Consider the following 23,448-nt stretch of genomic DNA (forward strand, 5'->3'; position numbering starts at 1 on the left):
CAGACAGATTTAATGATGGATTTATAAAATTAATTATTTTAATATATTTTTGTTTGCATAGTCTAAATTTTTGCCACTGACCTCCATTATACAATGGAGGTCAGTGATTTTTGCAGTCAACCACCAAGTTCCAACGCAACAGACAACAGTCAACACCGCGACCGAAATGAGTTGGCAACAAGTTGGCAATGTCATGTAGCAGATGGCAACACCAATTGTCTATGGACTAGTTTCAATTTGACGGCTGGCAAGTACATCCGGCCTCCGAAGTTCGGGTCCTTTTTCACGCGTACGCCATCGCTGGCGTATGGTAGTTATTTTATTGAAAGAAAAATCTAAAACCATCCAATATGGTAAGTGTAAAATTGAACATTTGTATTTTTAAAAGTGTTCCGGGGTAATCGTGTGATAATTTCGCGTATATATTTTAAAGATTCCGTGCGAATAAAGTACATAAAACTCGCTAGAAATGGGCCAGTGTTCTTTTGTGGTCCGATGACGTTTTCACGGTTGTGCACGAACTGAAAGTGATGTGAACATTTCAATCGGTTGTGTAGTTAAAAACGTGGAAAAATGAGTGGCCGCACCGCAAATATGTGTGGTACGGACGGCCGCAGCTGTGATTTCCGCAAGTGTAAAGTTTCGTATGTTTTCAAGATGTTAAACGGTTATGTCTTTTGTCCAGGTGAATTTTACGGTGGACGAGATCCGTGGGATGATGGACAAAAAGCGGAACATCCGCAACATGTCCGTCATCGCTCACGTAGACCACGGCAAGTCGACCCTCACGGACTCGCTCGTGTCGAAAGCCGGTATCATCGCCGGTGCCAGGGCCGGGGAGACTCGCTTCACCGACACCCGCAAGGATGAGCAGGACAGGTGCATCACCATCAAGTCCACGTGAGTACCATTTCTGTCACAATACTTGCAATAACTTGACCTTAACTTTGTTATTGTTTAACATTGACCATGATGAATCATTGACCCCATGTGTTAAAAATTATTACCGGCTCAACATATTGTCAAGTTTGCTATAATTTCATCATAAATAAAAATGCAATTTTAGTTATACAAACTAAGACATTGCAATTTCCTATCATTGTGCAATATATGCACTTCAAATGATGAATGTTCTTACCATTAAAAACTGATTATCATTGAAGATTTTCAGAACGGCCATCTGAGTGTTACCTCAATAAGTTATAGCCCTTTTTTATCGAGACGGAATCTACAACTTAGTAATAACTTTCAGTGCCATCTCTATGTACTTTGAGCTTGAGGACAAGGACTTAGTGTTCATCACAAACCCTGACCAGTGCGAGAAGGGCCAGAAGGGTTTCTTGATCAACCTGATCGACTCCCCCGGGCACGTTGACTTCTCGTCTGAGGTGACAGCTGCCCTCCGTGTAACAGATGGAGCCCTCGTGGTTGTGGACTGTGTTTCCGGTAAGTTATTTTAATGTTATGCCAAAATTAAACTTAACCCATCAATCCCCAAGAGGGACCCGGCTGTTGCACAACAATTGAAAATCTATTGTGTCTGCGATTCCCACGATCGAGGTGTTATGCACTCCAACAATAAATGGTGCTATATCAGCCATAAAATTGCTATTTGCCACATGGAGACAATGTTGTGCAATTCGAACTGTCATAACATTGTGATATTATGTCTAATATGCTGAGTCTTGAATAGTATTATAGCTTCTTGCATCAACATTACTAAACATTTTTGATGCTTTAAAAGTCCCGTTATTGTAGTAATGTGCAATTATTCTTAGTTATGAAAACTATAAAAATTTATTGAATATTAGCAAAACACTTTTACTTTAATATTTTTATTTGCAAAATTGTATTTTTATTGTATCACAAACTTTCCAGTTACTGAGATAAACAGGTAAAGGTGAAATATAAAGTACTTTCACAACTTTGTAACATGATTCAGCTGCTTGTATACTCTCCAATTACTGTTACTTTTGATAACATAAATCATAATCTATATCAATATGGACTTGATGACATCAGACCAATGACAATAATTCATAATTTTTTAAATAAAATATGAAACTTAAGATTGAACATTTTTTCCCAGTTGGTTATGCTTAGTAGCTTTCAAGGACAATGTTTGATGTTGGTAAACATTTAACCAATTATTGCATTATTATTGTGCAATTTTAAAATGAGAAAAGATAAAAACCCCACTATAATATTATTCTTCAATATTGAGCTTATGACCATTTACCAGAATAGCATTTTCAAGGACAACATTTAACATTTACTGCAGTGTTCTTGTTTCCATGTTATGCAATTAACTTCAAAGAATCATGAATCGTCTAGGTTTTTTTTTAATATTTTGTTAACCCTTTACATAGTTTTCAATTATCCTGTATTAAAACTTAGTAGGTAATAAAATACTTGTCTCAATCTTAACACTACCATGTCTTAAAATTTAGTTTGTTCTTATTTTTAGCAATATTCCGCGAAATATACTTCAACCTTTAAGTAAATGAGTGAGTGTACGCTTAGGCATGCATACAGCACCTCCCTCCTCCCACACTGCCTATGCGTATACTCACGTGCAACAACCTGCAAACACCACCACCACACAAGCAATAATGTTGGCAAATCCGTGCAAGGCCCCTCACCACCATGCAGGTTGAAAACCTCGACGCGCGTTTCGCCCCAACGCCGGAGCATCCTCAGGATGTGGACTCTATGAACAACGTCCGTCAAGTAACACCTGATTCCATTAACAACCATGTCTGTTTCTAGGTGTGTGTGTACAGACGGAGACTGTGCTGCGTCAGGCTATTGCCGAGCGCATCAAGCCCATCCTGTTCATGAACAAGATGGACCGTGCTCTACTCGAGTTGCAGCTTGAGTCGGAAGAGCTCTACCAGACCTTCCAACGTATTGTTGAGAACGTCAACGTCATTATCGCCACATACTCTGACGACTCTGGCCCCATGGGTATGTATTCTTCTGATTTTTTTAATCCCGTACATTGACTTTCATTTATTTTTGACAGATGATCTTTTGTAGCTCGGAAAATCCATCCATCTTTTATGTACTCATAATATTTTAAGCATCATTTTTTAAAAACCAATGAGTAAATACCTCACTTATCGGAAACCTATGAAAAGGCCCAAAATAAAGGATATGTTAGAATCTTGTTGGAGTTAATTTAAGAATGGTGACTGACAGTCACTGACCTGACTGACGGTCACTGCGCTTTGCAGATGACAGGGCGGGCGGCCGGTAAATTTTGCCGCGAACGATAGCACAAAGAGAATAATTATTACCAACGCACACGGCGGGCAATAAGACCGCGCCGCAGGTGCCCGACCGGCACTGGTGGCGCGGCATGTCGACGGCTGCTTCGCGGACAAAAAGCCCGTCCCGCCCCGTCGTCTGCAAAGCGCCTAACATGTAGCTCCATTTATGTACTGTCTGTCACACAGGTGAAGTACGTGTGGACCCCAGCAAGGGTTCAGTAGGTTTCGGTTCCGGTCTCCATGGCTGGGCCTTCACCCTCAAACAATTCTCCGAGATGTACGCCGACAAATTCAAGATTGACCTGGTCAAGCTTATGAACAGGTGAGACATTTTATAAAATATCCCAGGCGTTAAAAAGCTACAGAGATCTTAACTTACTATTTCTGAATAGAAAAAAGAAAATCTTTTCTATGCTAGTAATATGCAGGTAATAATATAAGATGGTATTTGCTCAAAGTTATTATTTTTTGTCCCATTGATACTGGTGAAAGTTATCCATACTTTACATCGGCGGCAGACCGGGACAGAAAGAGAATTCTCTTTCACTGATTGGTTCAGCATTCCCATGGATGTTGGGCAACAAAAATTGAGATACATTTCAATTCTTAAATAATAACATTCATAGCTTACAATGTTTGGCAATAGTGCATGTAGAAAATCTGCAACTTATTTCTCTCCATTTCCTTTCTTAGTCGTGTCTTGCGCACAAAAAAATCGATATCTCGCTTTTAACGCGTATTGAGAAAAAATGCCAAAGGTCCAAAGATATTTTCATCTGCTCTCCAACTGTAACAACTTATAATATGCAGCTTTTCTGTTGCTTATTTTTCTATACTATTATTCTAGACTTTGGGGAGAAAACTTCTTCAATGGACAAACCAAGAAGTGGGCCAAGCAGAAGGACAATGACAACAAGCGTTCCTTCTGCATGTACGTGTTGGACCCCATCTACAAGGTGTTTGATGCTATCATGAACTTCAAGAAGGATGAGATCGAGAACCTCCTCAAGAAGATTGGTGTCACCATCAAGCACGAAGATGCTGACAAGGACGGCAAAGCCCTACTTAAGGTGAATAAACTGTTTAATTAAAATATACTTTTATCATAGCACAGCAAGGCTGGCCATAGACAGACTGCATCTTCCAGGCGAGATGCGGTCGCCGCACGGCGATCTACAGTTTTCATACTAAATTGATATCCACAATACACAAACCGCTCGAGCAGTTCTTGAGCGGTTAGTGCAAATTTCAACAGTCGCTCCAAGCTGTCTGTCCCGACTGCAACTTGCGGTCCGTCTATGGCCAGTCTAAGGGTGGCCGAAAGGGCATAAGCCCTTACATAAGTTCGCCGTAAAAAGTATACGGTCGCTGAGAATCCCAGTGTACAGTTTTTAAACATAGCTATAGAAATAAGATCGGTGTTAGCAGTAGAACCCTAGTCCCAAGTGTTGCCAGCTACTTTTTCCTGAGTTTCTGGGTGTCAAAGTGGACTTACAGCATACGTCATTTAGGAATTGGTTGTATACTAATATCGTATTTGACCCCATAAATAAATGATACAAGATTCTTTTCACTTATATTTCCTTAGACAAGAATAGGAAGAGTTTTTATCATATTTAAAAAAATCTTTTGTTTCTAAAAAGTATATTTTATGTTGTCTTCAAACATAATCATAGTTTTTTTATAGAGAAAGGAATGCATAATAGCAATGATTGTGTATGATAGTAATGACAACTACGATTTTTAACAAAAGATTGTACCATACCTTGTATTATAGACAAGATGTAACTAAAACCCTTTTTTTTATTATACAGGTAGTGATGCGCTCGTGGTTGCCCGCCGGCGAGGCTCTGCTTCAGATGATTGCCATTCACTTGCCCTCCCCCGTGGTGGCCCAGAAGTACCGTATGGAGATGTTGTACGAGGGACCCCATGATGACGAAGCCGCAATGGGTATCAAGGCAAGCAGTCTTATTTGTTAAACCTGTATATCAAAGTTCATAAATCTATGTAGAGATGTTAAAAGACATTACACGCGTAATTAAAAAATATGAAAAGAGTTCGAACCTTTTTATATGGAGCGTGGCATACCTAATAAGTTTCTAGTACTTAAAATGTCGTATTTTGGTGTACACCTATGAAACATTCGCCAATCGATAGAGAAAATAATTACAAACAACAAATACTCTCACAAAATGTCGTAAATGTTATACTTTTTGAAATATTTTAGGTTGTATCTAAAATGTTATATATTTTACATTTTCAAACTGAAATAACTCAAAGTATATTATTTACAACATTTTGTCAAAAAGTATTTGTTGTGTGTGAACATCTTCTCTTTCGATTGGCGTATGTTTCATAGGTGTACACCAAAATACGACAGGTATGCCAATAAGGTTGGTTGTTCTTTCACTCTGTGCACTTTTCTACTTGTTAATGCTCGATCGTTTGTGAATACAACATCGCGCGGAACAAACATAATTTTGACGGTGTACATAATGTTACGAGAATGGGGCTCAAAGTTGATAACTTATACATTTTGAAATAATGTAAAACTGTTGAGCTAGGTCCTGCTAGTCTATTTACAAATTAATAAAGAAGTATTTTATCAGTAGTCTCAAATAATATATTGTTAATATTACAGATGTGCGACCCTGAAGCCCCACTGATGATGTACGTGAGCAAGATGGTGCCGACATCCGACAAGGGTCGTTTCTACGCCTTCGGTCGTGTGTTCTCCGGCAAGGTCGTCACTGGACAGAAAGCCCGCATCATGGGACCCAACTTCCAGCCTGGCAAGAAAGAGGTATGAAAAAACTTCCAATGACATTATTTTAGGGTCAGGATTTTATGAAGACACTCTTTAAGATGATAGAAGTAGATAAATGCTTCAACACTAAAATCTGTTGTTGCGGCATCTAGGGCGACCGTAATTGTACTTACAAATATGTATCATTGAGGAAGTTGATTCCTATGCAATTGACAGACCAACGTTATTTGGTCGGATATGTCAATTCATTGTTAATAATTGTGATCTATCAGCTGGGTTTGACGTAACGCAACCAAACTACTTAGGTCCCCGATTTGTATGGGAATCAACTTCTCTGATAGTACATTATATTTGGTTATTTTTGTTAAAAAATCTAATACATCCTCTCTCTTTCAAGGACAGGTGTGACATGTAATCCTGAAAGTTATTTAATCATTTATAACAAGTACTTCTTCTGCATACCGTGTCGTGCTTTAGCGCGCGTCGCGTCGCTTCGGCGGCGCGGCGTTCGCCGTGAGAGCGGCGACTCATGCGGAAGTAGAGTGACTGTCGCGCGCGTCTAAACGCTGCAGAGGACCTCTATCCTTATGTCCCGGTACTGCTAGCTACGGCGTGTGCGATACAAATTAAAAGAGAAAATAACAATTCTATTTTTTTACAGCAGCAGATATAAAATAAAAACAAAGTTTTTTTTCTAGGATCTGTACGAGAAGACCATCCAGAGAACCATCCTCATGATGGGTCGTTACGTGGAGGCCATCGAGGATGTCCCGTCCGGTAACATCTGTGGTCTGGTCGGTGTGGACCAGTTCCTCGTAAAGACTGGTACCATCACCACCTTCAAGAACGCACACAACATGAAGGTAAGATTTTATTTTTATTTCTGGGGGTTCTACAGGGGTATGTGTGTCTATTAATGCAGTATTTAACAGCACACTTATGTTCTTGTAAATTTAAAGAGTTTTTAATTTACCTTTATACACAGCTAAGACAATCTTCTCGCCGGGGGTTAGTTCCCGAACTGGTGGTAGGCATCATGTAGGACATTCTGAAAATTTATTCAGAAATAAAACAATTTTGATTTTGAATATCATCATAGTAGCTGGAGTCCTATGGACGAGACTGGCTCGAGACTGGAAAAATTCCAAAATTTGGAGGAGGCTCTTACCACCATAGGCGGCCCTTGTATAGATTAAAAACATATAATAATATATTAGAAAGAAAAAAAAAATGAAAAAACTAAGGGATGATAAAAAAAGCTTATTATTATACACAGCTGGCGTAAGTGACATTGAAACACCATTGTAACAATGTAATTGTGTCACATAGCTGGCGCCCGTATCAATGTAAATATGTTATCAGCTAGTCCCAAGTGTTGCCAGTTACTTGTGTAAGTTTCTGGGTGTCAAAGTGGACTTACAGCATCTGCCATTCCGGAATTGGTTGCACATTCTGTAGTATGTGACCCCATAAATGAATGACACATTTCAGTAAAATAAAGTATATAAAGAAGTAATGGTGTCACTTTAAATCATAATATAAACAAAGCACTTATCCTTGCAAGTCTTGAATGTGTTTATCTAAAAATAAGTTTCTCAGAAGTGACTCTAAATGCTAACAAAATAGGCTTCTTGACCTATATTCAATTTCATTGAACAAATACATATTTCTAGTAGAACTTGGCCTGGGAAACCGTATTTCACCCTTATCATCAAATAAAAGCTTATGAGTGATACACAAAGTCGATTTGAAAATATAATTTTATGAAAATAGGCTTTGTACTGACGAAAACGCTTTTGCGGTACTTCCGAATTGGATGTGACGTCATTCTATTCGTAATTTAATGTCTTTTATTTATCGCGCTCGTTATACAGGGTGCAATTGAACCTACCTGCCAAATTTTTTTGGGGCATAAGTATCATTAGGCGAGTCCATTAAACCAAAAAAATAGGGTGCTAATTTTTTTACAATAACATTTTATCCCAAAAAAAATTGATGCACAATGGTCACTTCATAAGTTCATAATAATTACGATATTGCGACCGCTAGTTCATCGCGCCATCCAATTGGAAGAACGGTTATGACTTATGCGTAGGGGTAAAGCGGAGGTGACGCGCGGGGTGGGAGGCGGGCGGGAGGCCCGCCGGTCGCCGGCGACCGTTTAGTAGGTACCACGCGCGTAGCTGTATAGCTAACACGTAGTTATTTTGTTTGTCACTGCCCCCCGGCCCTCGCGATTTAATTAGTGTCTTAAGAAAGTCTTCCTCGTCTTCGTAACAGCTGATTGATGATTCTCGAATGCAGCAGCTGTACCCTGAATCTGAATCGCAAAACAATCAAAGACTCGGATTATGGACAGTTCGCACTTCGCAACACCTGCACACGCCTAGCCAGCCTCGAAGACATGCCTCTGACGAGGTTGAAAGTGACAAAGTTGTGCTTAACAAACTTTTAAAGTCTTAAAGACAATGTGCAAAACGCGCTAGACTCTGCTTAGAGCAAAACGGATTGCAGTTTGAACTTTGTTAAGTGTAGACAAGATGGAAGTAAATAAGATTTAGAGGTGGGTTGTTTTGATTTTTAATTAGTTATAGTGTGTACATAAGTTACTTGAATTTTATAAATACGCCTAAATGTAAAAGTGCTTATTTTTCGTAATTAAAAAGTTGTAATTTTCCATTCTTTTGATGTGTATCAATTAATTTTATTCTAAACATACCTGTCTACGTCCTTTACATTTGACGGTCCTAAGTCCGTCAAAGTATGAAGGGGAAATTCGCAACTTATGATAATAACAAGAATGCAGTGACAGATTAGCCCTTAATCGAATTAAGCAATTGCTTATGGCATCACGTCTGAGGAGGCACCAGAAGAGTAAAGGTTCAAAGACCGATTCTAGTTGAGATACGTATAGGGGGGTCCACAGGCATGGATTACTTAGGGCATCAAGTAGTCTTAATCCGTCACTGCAAGAATGTCAATGGAAGGACGGGGCGGGCCGGGCCGCGCATGTGTCCATGTTTTGTGGTGTTTGGTAGGATAACTTTCGGAGGCTATTTCTCAAAATTTTAGTACTGAGTGATTATAAAAGAAGATATACGTCTCGAAATACGTACGTACGAAGAAATATATCCAAATTTGGCAGGAAGGTTAAATTGCACCCTGTATGTAAGTTTATGTGTACATAAATAATAAAAATAAGCCTAGAAAGATTTGTAAAATATTTTTTCTTGAATAATTCAAATAAATTATCTCCATTTATTGTAGACGGGAAATGAAATGGCCAAAAATTACTAATGGTTTCTAATTTATTATTTGTTTTATAATTTTTGGGCACTTTTAGACGCGTACATTTAGCATATTAAAAAAATGTTCAATAAAGAGAGCTTAAAATACAAAACGTATGACGTCACACTATGGCGGACAGTGTTTTCGGCGCTATTTATAAGGCATATTTTTCAGTTAACATTTTTATGGGTTTCTACTGTGTAAAATATTAAAATATTAGTTTTTTTTGTAATAATGAATGATTATGAAGCGATTAGCATAAAGAAAAAAATGAGGTCAAGTAGCCTATTAATTTCATTCTTGCATATACACTATATGACAGTTTACACAAGTTTATATACAATATTATGAATTAAGTCTCTGACATTAGGTACTATCAGAGAAGTTGATTCAGAGCCAGTTGACAGACCTACGTGATTTGGTCGAATTATGTCAACTTAATTAAATGCCATCTGTCAGCTGACAAAACGCGACCAAAATAGGTAGGTCTGCCATCTGTCTTATGAATCAATTTCTTCGATGGTACTTTTGAAACTCATTTATATCTCAATTTCCAGGTGATGAAGTTCAGCGTGTCGCCCGTCGTGCGCGTGGCGGTCGAGCCTAAGAACCCCGCCGACCTGCCCAAGCTGGTGGAGGGTCTGAAGCGTCTGGCCAAGTCCGACCCCATGGTGCAGTGCATCAACGAGGAGTCGGGCGAGCACATCGTCGCTGGCGCCGGAGAGCTCCATCTTGAGATTTGTCTTAAGGTACTAACTAGAGAAACCTGTAACACCTCATGGAATAGATTACTTGTCTTAAAACTTGGCACATCAGCGAAACATTCGACGCTGAATGTTTGGTTGAATCTGTTTAAAATTTACGCCATGTCAGTATTCTGGCTGTAATAACTAATAACAATAGTACCTGGATGACCGAGCTTTGCTCGGTATAGCAAACACTCATTGACTTCGTGTTACTTAATAACGCCATGTGCTGGTCGTTAAAACAATTAGTTGCTAACAAAATAGTATTATTATTCGCCAATAGATGTCAGGAAGAGTCATATTTTTCAGTGTATCGATTATCGATAAAACACGAATAAAAAGACATTTTCTGAAAATTATTCCTAGCTAGATCGATTTATCGCACCCGAAACCCCCTATATACTAAATGGATATATATATATATATATATATATATATATATATATATATATATATATATATATATATATATATATATACAAGAATTGCTCGTTTTAAAGATATAAGATTATGTTCCATGCCGTATTTGTACTGTCATAGGATTGTATCAGAGATATATCGCACGCAACATTCTCGCCCTAACTCTACAATTTAGATATTATAAGAACTTATTATTTGAGCCTATTTACCAATTCAGCGCACCGCTGAATTTAAGTAAAACTTTAAAATGCAGATTCACTTATTAATCGTAATTTCTCTTGTGCAACAGGACTTAGAAGAAGACCACGCTTGCATTCCAATTAAGAAATCCGACCCCGTCGTGTCGTACCGTGAGACAGTCGCCGAGGAGTCCGACCAGATGTGTCTGTCCAAGTCGCCCAACAAGCACAACCGTCTCTTCATGAAGGCCCAGCCCATGCCTGACGGTCTGGCCGAGGACATTGACGAGGTAAAAATGTTACTCATGATCAGAAGATCTTAAATGGCTACATTGTAAATGTTACAAAAAATCTTACATTAAAGCACAAAAAGTTTTCTATATGATGCAAAAAGTCTGTGTGTATTGTGTGACATTAACGGTAATAAAACCCGTGTAAATAGGGCCGCGTGAACCCCCGTGACGACTTCAAGACCCGTGCCCGCTACCTGACTGAAAAGTACGAGTACGACGTCACCGAGGCGCGTAAGATCTGGTGCTTCGGCCCCGAGGGTACTGGCCCCAACATTCTCGTGGACTGCTCCAAGGGAGTGCAGTACCTCAACGAGATCAAGGACTCCGTGGTAGCCGGCTTCCAGTGGGCCGCCAAGGAGGGTGTGATGGCCGAGGAGAACCTCCGAGGTGTCCGCTTCAACATCTACGACGTGACGCTACACACAGACGCCATCCACAGGTTTGTAGTATTGTTGACTAATATACTGTTTAACGTGGCGGCCGAAAAAGGTCTTCCAACCGAGCGAGACAGCATGCTGGCAGAAGCCCACTGACGTCATTGCAGATGTTGTATATTATAATATTATCTTGCCGTTCTCCAAACTTCGATAGCGCGATGCAGGATTGTTAGGCTAATTGTGGGTACCGACCAGAATTAGCCTGTATAGTGGCAGTCTGTAAATATGTAAACTAATTGAGACTACTGTGCAGTTTTTTCTACTAAAATATACAAGATAATATTGTGCAATAAAGTTTAACTGTTCTTGAGGCACATATATTTGGATTTGGGAGGTGCATAATATTAATAAGAAAATGTTATCTTGCAGAGGTGGTGGACAAATCATTCCAACGACCAGGAGATGTCTGTACGCTTGTCTGTTGACCGCCGCGCCCAGACTTATGGAGCCAGTGTACCTTTGCGAAATCCAGGTTAGATACTAATCTTATGCTTTCTTCTTATTAGTTATGAGAATTTACTACTAAAATAAGGATGAAAATCTATTTAGTGACACGCTAAAGACATACGCAATCTAAACAATCGTTTTATCAATTTTGTAATCACTAGATACTTTAGATAGTGACTTTAGATATTCACTTAACATACCGCTATCAAAATGAGACTGCATGTTTTTGTAGATTTTCACACTTGTTTACGCAGGCCACTGCTATTCCTAGTGGCTTGGCTGCTCACGCCAGGTCGCTTTTCCGAGCGGTGGTAGAATATCAGTTCTTTAAGTTTCGGCATTGACACCCAAACATACTCCTTGCCTGAATAGGGGAACTAACACTCGTGCAAAATTTTAACAAACCTACAATTGGTATCTCCAAGAACCATGCATGACTGAAATGAAATCTGTGGACTGAGTCAGATTGAATTAATCTGCCTACTGGTTTTATTATTTTACAAAATGAAAATGCAAAAACATCTACAGATTTGCATGTATATTTTACAGTTTCATTTACACTTAAATTTGCAATAAGATAATTGAAAATAGTTTAAAAAATATTTTCAATTGTCATGACTAGGTTGAAAAGTGTTATAAGAGCTATGATACTAATATAATCACTACTCGCAGTGTCCTGAGATCGCCGTGGGAGGTATCTACGGTGTGCTGAACAGACGTCGTGGTCACGTGTTCGAGGAGTCGCAAGTGGCCGGCACGCCGATGTTCGTGGTTAAGGCGTACCTGCCCGTCAACGAGTCGTTCGGCTTCACCGCCGACCTGCGCTCCAACACCGGCGGGCAGGCGTTCCCGCAGTGCGTGTTCGACCACTGGCAGGTGCTGCCTGGTGACCCGTGCGAGCCCGGCTCCAAGCCCTACGTTGTTGTACAGGTGAGTCCTGAAAGTTATTTCACATGTATACTTAAAGGATGGCAACGCATCTGCAGCTCTTCTAATGTTGCGAGTGTCCATGGGCGACGGTAGTTGCTTGCGATGGCAAGGTGACCCGTTTGCTTGTAAAAAAATCAATATTCAAGTCATAGCTACTCTCACTTTAAAGTAAGGGCGTTAAGTAAGCTAAGTTATTGTTGTGTATAAAAGTTCTTCTGCATACCGTGTCGTGCTTTAGCGCGCGTCGCGTCGCTTCGGCGGCGCGGCGTTCGCCGTGAGAGCGGCGGCTCATGCGGAAGTAGAGCGACTGTCGCGCGCGTCTGAACGCTGCAGAGGACCTCTATCCTTATGTCCCGGTACTGCTAGCTACGGCGTGTGCGATACAATTTAATTACAATTAATGTGAAAACATGTTCCATAGCTATAAGAATTAATAAAAAAGTTATTTTTAAATGTTTCTGTCTTTTACAGGACACGAGAAAACGAAAGGGGCTGAAGGAGGGTCTCCCAGATCTAACTCAATACTTGGACAAATTGTAAACGCCATAGCTAATGCAATATTATATTATGTAATATAAAATGTACCAACAAAGCGCCTCACGCATTATACAATTATATTTTTGTTTATTATTGTATTAATGTTTTTAATTTACTGCAACACACGTTAGGGAACGTTACATACGTACAGGTACTCTAGGCGACGCAAAACTAAAATTCAACAAACATCCTGTATTTAATTATGGTTTAAAAATCCCTTCGCATACATTTGTTTGTTATATGTAGTCGGGAAGGCAGGACATTATTATATTTTACTGTAATTAATTTTTAAATTATAATTTTTCTATTGTACTCGTATGGTTTTCATTTCCTTGGATAGCAGAACCATTATGTTTGGAAACAGGTTAGTAAATGTTGTTTGTTTTTTTTTTTTCACGTTTTTAAAAAACTAAATAGGTTGCTGATCTTTGTATTTCTTTTGCAGATGAGGATGTATCATGCAGCAAAGCATTTTTATAGGTAAGAATCCTTAAATCTCACGGAATTTTAGGTAATTTTAACACTTATATGAATGTCAAGTTTGTCATGTCATGTTAGTTACAATTTCAAATGATGATCAAACCACAGACCTGTTCTGAAGTCATGAGGAAAAACAATAACTTTTACCTGATTTAAGATTTATATTTAAGAGATACTACTCTAGTTAGTGCAACAGTTATTCACTGCTTTTTTCTTTACAGGACTGTAACAAATTGAAAACTACTGCCTGGAATGTTCTCATTGATACAACAGTGGATTCCTTCGCATGCAGTCAGGTAATTATTTTTATTAAAATACAGGGTGCCATTAAACCTTTCTGCCAAATTTTGATACATTGATCATTGTAAAAAATAAAAATACACGTATTTTTTCTTTTATAAGCACTCGGTACTAAAATGTTGAGAAATAGCTTCCGAAAGTTATCCTACAAACACTACAATTAACGAACACGTCGCGTCTTCCCCGCGTCACCCCCGCTCATTCCCCCGCGCCGCGAGTGACCGTTCTGCAACGATTTTAAATGGGATAAAATATTTAATAAAAAAATTTTTTTTTTGTTAAATGGACTCTCCTAATGATACCTAAGCCCTGGAAAAATTTTGCCAGGAAGCTTTAATTGCACCCTTATATCTTTCTATTATAATTAGCATTGTTAAATAGAAAATGGAATACGAATTGACATGGTCAATGTAAGCTGTAAATATCTGGTGGTTGTTGTATTATTTTATTTCATATTTCCTTGGTATTTTTTCTAAATAATATTATGTAGTTGCTTTAGCCTTTATTCTCAAATGATGATCAACCACAGACCTGTTCTGAAGTCATGAGGACAAAATTATATTTTACCCTGATTCCATAACTTCCTTACAATATACTGTTGTAGTTAAAGTATCAGTATTTCATAACTTTTTCTTTTGCAGCTTACCAAGTGCCAACTCTCTCTGCCTGGAGTTAGCATCATGCCCTTTAGGTAATTTTATTTTTATTTATTGGTCTTAGGCTTAGTTTTGACTATCTGGATTATTGTTTTACAAAGGACAAGGCGTGGGACAATGTAAATTCTGATTCTTGATTGAATACTTCATGGATGAAATAAAATATTATTTCATCCACGAAGAATGCATCTAGTCTGTATATATATAGTATTAAAATGATGACAACCTCTCACCCTGATGCCATTATGATGTCGGTGAAGCTCAACAGGCCTGAAGCTATATTTTATTATATATTTTACAATACTATATACGAAATTGGTTTTTAACATGGCTATTTCATTTTTCAGAAAGAACTGACGCGGCAACAGCTAGAGACAACGAATGACAACGAAAACAAATTCATACATAAGTGGTAAGTTTAAAATTTACCATTCGTGAAAATATGAATTGTCTTCCCAAAAATATTTTATTAAACTCTCATTGAAAATGTATAAAAATAATTAAAATTCCTATGATGACAACTCTTTCAACCTTGATGCCTTTATGATGTTTGGTACAAGCTCAACAGGCCTGATGAAACATATTGCTGTACTTATAAGTTTTGACTTTTTGCAAATTATTAATGAGCATTTTTTTTTGTTTCAGGACTGAAGGAAGATATGACATTGACAAGGTTATGTTGATTATTTAATGTTATTTAACGTTGTGTTGTTTGTTCAATAAATAACAATTATACCCAAATTTTAGTTTTTATTATAAACGCAAAGGACTCGAGCGTAGTACTGGACGCTGTAATGGCACCGGTGACCGGGCACTCAAGTATCTCGACTCGCGCGTTTTGGGGGCGAGTCGAGAGACCCGCTCGTTGCAAGCGTTTTACGCGCGTAGGCACCTGGACGCGATGTATTATGTAGCTCTAACGTTTTCAACGTGTGGCGTTATGACACGGTAGCCGTGTCATTTAGAAAACGATTGTATCTCCCTCAAATTACACTAGTTACAATAGTTTAGGTTCTACTCTGAACGAAACCATCTTAATCTCGTAGCCTTCGTTTCTGGATATTGTAAGATTTTTTTATAGAATAGGGTACACCAACCTTTTTGAAAGTTGCGTTTATTTTGTAATGAAGCGTCATATTATGATAATAATATGATATACCACAAACAGGATTCAGAATAGGGTATTATTATGACTGTTTTGTACGGAGTAGAACCTTCTAAAGTGTAATTTGAGGGAGATACAATCGCTTTTAAATGACACGGCTCACGTGTCATACGCCACACGTTAAAAAACCCATAAGACGCGGCAGCCGTGTAATCCGCAATTAATACACCTTTAAAAAAGGTTGACGGCCCCTACTTTTTTTTCAATTCACAGACTATTCAAAGGCGAAGCCTATCGGCTTGTTCTACGTGGAAAATTAAGATGGTTTTGTTCAGTGTAGAACCTTCTAAACTTCTACCCCCTTATTAATAAACATTGTATAAGCTTAGAATAGTTATGCAGTGTTTTGTTCCTGTCACACAAGTGACATTTTTAATTGGATTGTAGAAGACAAAACATTGTATAACTATTCAAAGCTTATACAACGTTTATTAATAAGGGGGTAAAAGTGTAATTTGAGGGAGATACAATGGTTTTTTAAATGACACGGCTCACGTGGCGCTTCACGATACGCTTCGACTCTGCACTAGTATAAATTGACGCTAAAAATGTTAGTTGCGGCCAAGAAGCTTAGTGATAAGCATGTGATAAGTGCTAACTGATAATATTATAAGATTCTTGGTTGCGGCCCTCACCCAAGACACCAAGACCACAAAACGTGTTTGTGGCCCGTATAAAAAAAAGGTTGAGTACCACTGCTATAATAGATTCTCGTGCTGGATTGGTTTATGAAATACTAGCTGTTGCCCGCGACTTCGTCCGCGTGGACTTTAGTTTATAGCGCGCGGTGTCAACAAAATTTGTGTCAAATTTAAAAACTTTTTAAAACCCTGGTAAGTGGTACCCCTCTTAGGGCCGCGCTACACCGGACTGGCAGCGCTGAAAGCGCTCGCCTCGCCGCTGCCATTCCAGTGTAGCGCGGCCCTTAATTAATCAAAATACCCAAAAACAGCTGTGCAGTGTGCACATAATCTATACTAATATTATAAATGCGAAAGTATCTCTGTCTGTCTGTCAGTCTCGCTTTCACGCCAAACGCCAAAAGTATCTCTGTATGTCTGTCATTTCCATAAAATATAAAGTTTAATATAAAAAAATGAAATACTTATTGTGTGCACACTGCACAGCTGTATTGATTTAAGGGGTACCAGGGTTTTTTTTATAAAAGCTTTTGACACCAATTTTGTTGACATCGCGCGCTATAAACTGAAGTCCACGCGGACGAAGTCGCGGGCAACAGCTAGTATTATACATAAAAGATTTTTGAAATTTTATTTTAATACACATCCAAGACCCAGGAACATTGAAAACTTTTTGTTCCGCCTGCGGGACTCGAACCCAGGACCCCCGGGATGAGCGCTGGCCACGCGCAATGCAATGAGTTTCTAAAATACTAGAGTAGCAATGTCTTACAAAAGATTCTCAGAAATGAGTAACCACTTTTTTGTTCAAAAGACAATGTCAAGTCATATATTCGTTATGTCATTATGTATGTGAGATATGCCTGCAGGCATCTTCGAAGTGGCAACGCGTTGCTACCGTAAACTTCCAATCTAGTTACGTTAGTAACATAGAATATCATTGGCGCAATGCGAATTCATTTTCATCGATATTTTCATGGAAATAAGATATTTTCCCACATCAAAATGTAGCCTATGTCCTTTCTCAGACTCTAGAATAACTGTGTACAAAATTTCATTGCAATCGGTTCAGTAGTTTTGGCGTGAAAGCAAGACAGACAGACAGACAGACAGAGATACTTTCGCATTTATAATATTAGTATGGATCATGCAGTTCTTCTTTTGGCGTAAGCCTCCCCACACGGAATATATAACACTACAGGAAAGGGCATGTGGGCGTGGTTGTGGAAAGTGTTAGGGTTGTTTTTACGACATTGTATTTAAAAAAGAAATCTCTTTATGATTGGTTATTTCTTTTGTGTGCGTAAAATGTTACTGTGTGAGTTTGGCGACAGCAGTTTCAATGAAACTTAGTTGCTATGCCCCTTCCTTTAGTGTTATATATTCCGTGCCTCCCTATTTAGGAGATATTATATATATTATTATTCTAACTGTTGCTTCTCAATACATTTTGGATAATGTAATATATGTTAGAAAAAATATAAGTAAATTTAAAGTTAAAAGTGACATTCACTCTAGGAATACTAGAAATAAGCACAAGCTAGATATGCCGGTGATCAGACTTAGTAAAGTCAGTAAATCTTTTAAAGGTCAATGTATACGCCTTTACAACAAAATCCCAGAAAACGTTCAAAATCTTTCCATTAATAAATTTAAAAAAGTAGTTAAAGAACGTTTGTGTGCCAAAGCCTATTATAAGGTCAATGATTTCATAAACGATGGCACACCTTGGGAGTAGGATGGCTTCTTGCAAGGCTACTTCTTCATTATTATAGGACTTACAATTATGTATGTGGATATTGTATATAATATTTAGTTACAAAATTGTAAACTTTATTTTAAAAGATTAATTTTTTCTCACTTTTTTTGGTAAAAAAGTGGGCCCCGTGCGAGTTTCTTACGCCGGTTCTTCTCGCCGGGTTAGTTCCCGAACCGGTGGTAGGCATCATGTAGGACTTTCTGAAAACATTTATTTTAAATTTATTCAGAAATAAAACAATTTTGATTTGATTTGATTTGATTAATATGCAGTTAGAACAAAATTTACAAATGTTGCTGTGATATACGGACGGACCGATAGAAATGATCAAATATATGAACGCAGGTGACATTGACGGGAGCGCTGCTGGTAAAGGAGAACTGTCAAAATGACGTTTTTGTATGATAGAAGCGTTTAGTTCCTTTTCTCGCCACGTTCATATAAAGCCTTGTCGAACTGTAGTTGAAAAGAGTAATTCTCCGAGGCCCCTCAAAATGTGGTCACACGCTCTTTACTATTTCCCTAAGGCCCAATCCACACCGGATCGGCAGCGGCACGAAGAGCACTTTTAGTGTGAAATAATTTTAAACTTTATTTACATATTTATAACTACTAGTATCGATTGAAAACTTCAAAAAGGGCTCGAGGCGCCGCGGGTGGCCGCGCGACCGTCGGCGGAAAGTGCTCGCGGCTTCCGCGACCGCACGCGTCGTCGCGAGGCGCCTCGAGGCGTCGCGAGGTGCCGCGAGCACTTTCCGCGGACGGACGCGTGGTGCACAGTGGATCGAAAATCGAGTATCATAGACATAAGAACTTGAATTTCCAGATGTCATTTTTTTAGGCTGAAATATTATGGTCTCCTAGTCTCCTTATTACATTATAAAATGTAAAAAGACGCAGCTACGTGTAATAATAAGGGAGTTACAATTTTTTTATGAAAGTAAAGAACACGGATCATTTAACAATAGTTCCAGACAATTTAATTTAATTCAGTTGGAAGTTTTAAATTGTTACTGGGGAGTACTGGGGACACTGGAAAAAGAGAGGGTTGATACATTATATCACCATAACAATTTCTTTCTTCTTTCTATTTGAATTAAGTTTTTAATTAACTAAAATAAAGTACCAATGGACAGTTTTTAATTAACCAAAGTGAAGTACAAATGGTGCCGTAATACAAAATATGCCAAAATGTGAGTAATAATAATTAGTACTATAATAGTGTGTGAGGATATAACGGCCAACCATGCGATTCCAGAGATATTATGCTCATTTTTCATGTCGGCTCCATACTAAAATTTCTTTAAAAAATTATTACTCTCTTATTATGTACTCCCTACACGTAGATGAGTCTTTTTACATTTTATTATGTAATAACAACTAGGAGAACATATTTCAGCCCAAAAAAATTACATCTGGAAATTCAAGTTCCTATGTCTATAAAACTCGATTTTCGATCCACTGTGCGGCGCTCTGGAGGTAGCGCGTGGCCGCCAGCGTCCACAAGCGGCCGCCCGCGGCGACGCGAGCCGCCTCTGCCGGCCTCGCCGCACCTCGCCGCTCCTCTTCGCGCCGCTGCCGGCCTCGCCGCGCCTCTTCGCGCCGCTGCCGATCCGGTGTGAATTGGCCCTAATAGATTATAATAATAATTAGCATAATTTTAGCGTCTGACATGACATCATGACCGTAGCGGCGTAGCACAGTATAGCAATATTATGTCATATTGCTATTCGGAACGTGCACGTCAGTAGTGACATATTTCAAACGAAGTTTTAGGGTCATGTGTCAAAAAATAAACAACAAGAGTTTGTTTATTTTGTAAATATTATAGCAAATAAAATATATTTAGAAAAAAAATTAATGGTATTTGGGTTAGATTTAATTAAAAACTACTTGTGGCAAATGAATATAATCATAAAAAATCAAAAAAAATGGTTTTGAGAGTGTAAAACACTCAATAAGTTTCAAGGCCCAATCTATGCTAAAAGGAAATAAATTGGTGTTAGCAGGACATGTAAGGGATGTAGAAGTGCTAAGAACTAATGGCAATGTTATTTAGTACGAGCCATTATAATTCGTTGAATATCGGTGACTTTAGCGCCCTATAAAACAAGTTCAAACGTAAGTAATGAACCAACCAAAAACGTAACTAAGCATTTAGATAAAGCAAGTCTAAACATTTTTATTCATCCTTACAGATAGATAATAATGATCGGGTTGTTGCTGGAGTAAAATGCAGCTGCGTTTATAACCAGAGCGGCAAGTGCAAACATATTGCTGCTTTAATCAGTAACAAAAATACAAGCAATACTTTATACTTGAAAAAAAAAAAAATGTTTTTAAAAATCTTGTTTTTATTTATTTTTTAAAACTCTTGAAGAAAATCGGAGTCTATAAATTTACTAAAACACTGCAAACATTCTTCATGTTTCTGAGTCTTTGCATTAATACACTTTCAATCAATGAGTTTCAATCACTTCAATATGGATTCTTACTCGAGCAATATCATAAGTCCTTTCGGTTTCCTCTTGAGAGTACTTGTTTTGTTTTGCTCAAAATGGGGACATAATAATTTTAACTTTTTTACCCCTTTCATCTAAAACTTGCTTACTTGAAAAACTTTTATCATTCAAAACTCTATCTCCAGCTTTTAAAATATCAGTTAAACCGAGATGTAGTATCTGGTTTATCGTCATTTGTGAGTCACTATTTCTTCCACCTGATACTTTGGATTTAAATGAAATAGGTATTCTATGAAACTATCACTGCAAGTTTTGTCGTCAGGTTTTGGAGAACATGGTGATCCATCATTCATCAACACTAAAACAATTGTTAGGTACTCAATTAATATCTTTATAAAATGCAACTCAAATAAAATTGACTTGACTGATAATGCAATTTTAGATTATATCGAATCACATACTTTTTCATTTTTACAGCAGCTATCTGATCTAATTTCCTAGTGGATTTAGGAAAAACATTAAATTTGTATACTGACTACCTATTTTAGCTGTTATTTTTGCAGTCTACGATACAAAAACAAGATTGACAAGTTTGTTTGACTACTAACTGGGCTCAGTTTGGTTGCATATTTTTGCCACGGCAAGCGCGGCAATCGCTTTCTTTACCCCCTCCACCCACTTCGCACGCTCCGAATAGTGACCGTAGTCTATTCAAAAAACATTTGACAGCTCATAAAATGTCACATGTGGAATGACACATGCTGTCATTTTTATCAAATCGAATCTTTCAAGGTTGTCCAGTTTTGCGCACAGCGCATGTTTTATAAAACCAATTAAATTAACTCACAAGTAATCAGTTTTACCACTTAATGTGGGATAGGTTGTTGCGCCCATTGTCACATTACATAAGAAGAATGCTACCCGAAGTGGTTTTCGTGCTGGGCGCGCCAGGTGCCGGCAAGGGAACCCAGTGCTCCTTAATTTCCAAAGAATATGGTTTCGTGCACCTGTCGGCCGGTGATCTACTGCGAGAGGAGCGACAGAGGCCCGGCTCGGAGTACGGCGAGATGATCGAGGAGAAGATTCGCAACGGAGAAATCGTGCCAGTAGAGGTTACGTGCTCCCTCCTCCACAAAGCCATGCAGAAGTCAGGCAAAAGCCGATTTCTGATCGACGGCTTCCCACGTAACAAGGACAACTTGGACGGCTGGGAGCGCGTCATGTCGGACAAGACGAAGGTACTGTTCGTTCTTTTCTTCGAGTGCAGTCGAGACTTATGTACAGATAGATGTCTGAACCGAGGCGCCTCGGGCAGCGGCCGCTCCGACGACAACATCGAGAGCCTGCAGAAGAGGTTCAAGACGTACATCAACGACACCATGCCCATCATCCAACATTACGACAAGCAGGACATGGTTAGAAGAATCAACGGGGAGTTCCCCCCGGAGCGAGTGTTCGAGGAGGTTAAAAAGGTATTTGATGCAATCAAACAAAATGGATCAAGTTAAATAGTTTGATGTGAAATTTAAATCCTAGAAATAAGTTCAAAGTGTGAGTGCTACTGTAATATTAAGAGATTAGATTATTGAGTGTTACCTATTGCACATTACAAATATATACAGCAGATTAGCTTAGCTATTGCCTATAGCTAGGGTTGCCAGGTCATTTAGCCGAAACTGTTTCGTTTTTGCTTCGTTATAGAATCACCGATCAAAATGTATGGAATTGACATAAGACGAGTCGAACGTCAACGTCATATTAACGAACGCTTATGTCAATTCCATACATTTTCATTGGTGATTCTATAACAAAGCGAAAACGAAAAGATTTTGGCCTCACACCCCTGGTTGCTCAACCAAAAAACCGGACAAAGCAGTCACCTTGGCCAGACATTAGTACAAAAAAGAGTTACTTTCGAGTACTTACAATCAAAACTTTTAATATAGAAATACGTTCGGCAGCTCGTGTACACCATACAAATTTTCTGATAATTTATTAATACAGTTTATTTACATCTCAATAGGAGGAAAACTGTCTAATTTGTGTTTTAAGGCTCTACAAAAGCCAGACTCCCTTTGATTTTGGCCGGACACGCAAGGAAAAAGCCTGACTGTGTCCGGTTTTATCCGGACGCCTGGCAACCCTACCTATAGCTATGCCTGGAAGTGAAATTTGTACAACACAGAGATAATCTTTATGTTGCTAACCCTGCAGGCTGCATGGCAAGATTCAGCATATTCTGCTCTCTAAAGTTTTCTGAAAGCATGCATCGATTTAAGATTGTCTACTGTATATATTATTTAAAGTGTGACTGATACGCCATATAAATTATGCTTCTATTGTAAATGTCAGGTAACTTGTTTCCTCGTCCTACGTCTGACATTGAACTTTGACTGTTGAATGTATGAAGGTTAAAAGTAATTGGTTTCTGTGTAAAAACTATTTTTTATATACTGTATGTATTTTGTAAGGAATTGTGTTGCATGATATTTTAAATCACAGTTTATCTATCCTTATCTAATCTTTTGTAGTTAATATTATGAGGAAATCATATGCAATTTGTTATTGTACAAGTCATTATGAACCATAAGTTTTCTAGGTATGTTTCCAGCTGTTCTTAACAATAATTTATTGTATTTTTAATTTTTATTCTAGAGAATGTAGGT

The 23,448-nt window shown here is 38.4% G+C and overlaps 2 protein-coding genes and 1 long non-coding RNA gene across 3 annotated transcripts; all 3 read left to right on the forward strand.

The window, feature by feature from the left end:
• Nucleotides 1-209: 209 nt before the first annotated feature.
• LOC121736916 (translation elongation factor 2) lies at nt 210-13,631 on the forward strand. Its single transcript, XM_042128383.1, has 15 exons — nt 210-353; nt 686-900; nt 1,253-1,446; nt 2,770-2,967; nt 3,459-3,594; nt 4,120-4,342; nt 5,087-5,233; nt 5,917-6,078; nt 6,741-6,905; nt 9,888-10,079; nt 10,786-10,965; nt 11,118-11,407; nt 11,775-11,877; nt 12,525-12,782; nt 13,254-13,631. Exons 1-15 carry the CDS (start codon nt 351-353, stop codon nt 13,320-13,322), a joined length of 2,535 nt encoding a protein of 844 aa, XP_041984317.1. The 5' UTR covers nt 210-350; the 3' UTR covers nt 13,323-13,631.
• Nucleotides 13,632-13,814: 183 nt separating this feature from the next.
• LOC121736917 lies at nt 13,815-15,471 on the forward strand. The gene is made up of 4 exons (XR_006037081.1): nt 13,815-14,095; nt 14,741-14,790; nt 15,103-15,167; nt 15,401-15,471. It is a non-coding gene; the product is annotated as an uncharacterized LOC121736917 (long non-coding RNA).
• Nucleotides 15,472-21,549: 6,078 nt separating this feature from the next.
• Nucleotides 21,550-22,339, forward strand: LOC121737493 (UMP-CMP kinase-like). The gene has a single exon (XM_042129179.1). It carries the CDS (start codon nt 21,652-21,654, stop codon nt 22,288-22,290), a length of 639 nt encoding a protein of 212 aa, XP_041985113.1. The 5' UTR covers nt 21,550-21,651; the 3' UTR covers nt 22,291-22,339.
• The last annotated feature ends 1,109 nt before the right edge of the window (nt 22,340-23,448 follow it).

This window comes from Aricia agestis, chromosome 20 (genome assembly GCF_905147365.1).
Source record: "Aricia agestis chromosome 20, ilAriAges1.1, whole genome shotgun sequence".
Taxonomy (NCBI): Eukaryota; Metazoa; Arthropoda; class Insecta; order Lepidoptera; family Lycaenidae; genus Aricia; species Aricia agestis.

Excerpts from the sequence above, each read along its gene's own strand:
- LOC121736916 (XM_042128383.1), top strand. Across the intron at positions 5,234-5,916 it reads AAGCCGCAATGGGTATCAAG|ATGTGCGACCCTGAAGCCCC; the intron begins GCAAGCAGTCTT and ends TTAATATTACAG. Across the intron at positions 11,878-12,524 it reads TGTACCTTTGCGAAATCCAG|TGTCCTGAGATCGCCGTGGG; the intron begins GTTAGATACTAA and ends CACTACTCGCAG.
- LOC121737493 (XM_042129179.1), top strand. The coding sequence starts at position 21,652 with ATGTGGGATAGGTTGTTGCGCCCATTGTCACATTACATAAGAAGAATG.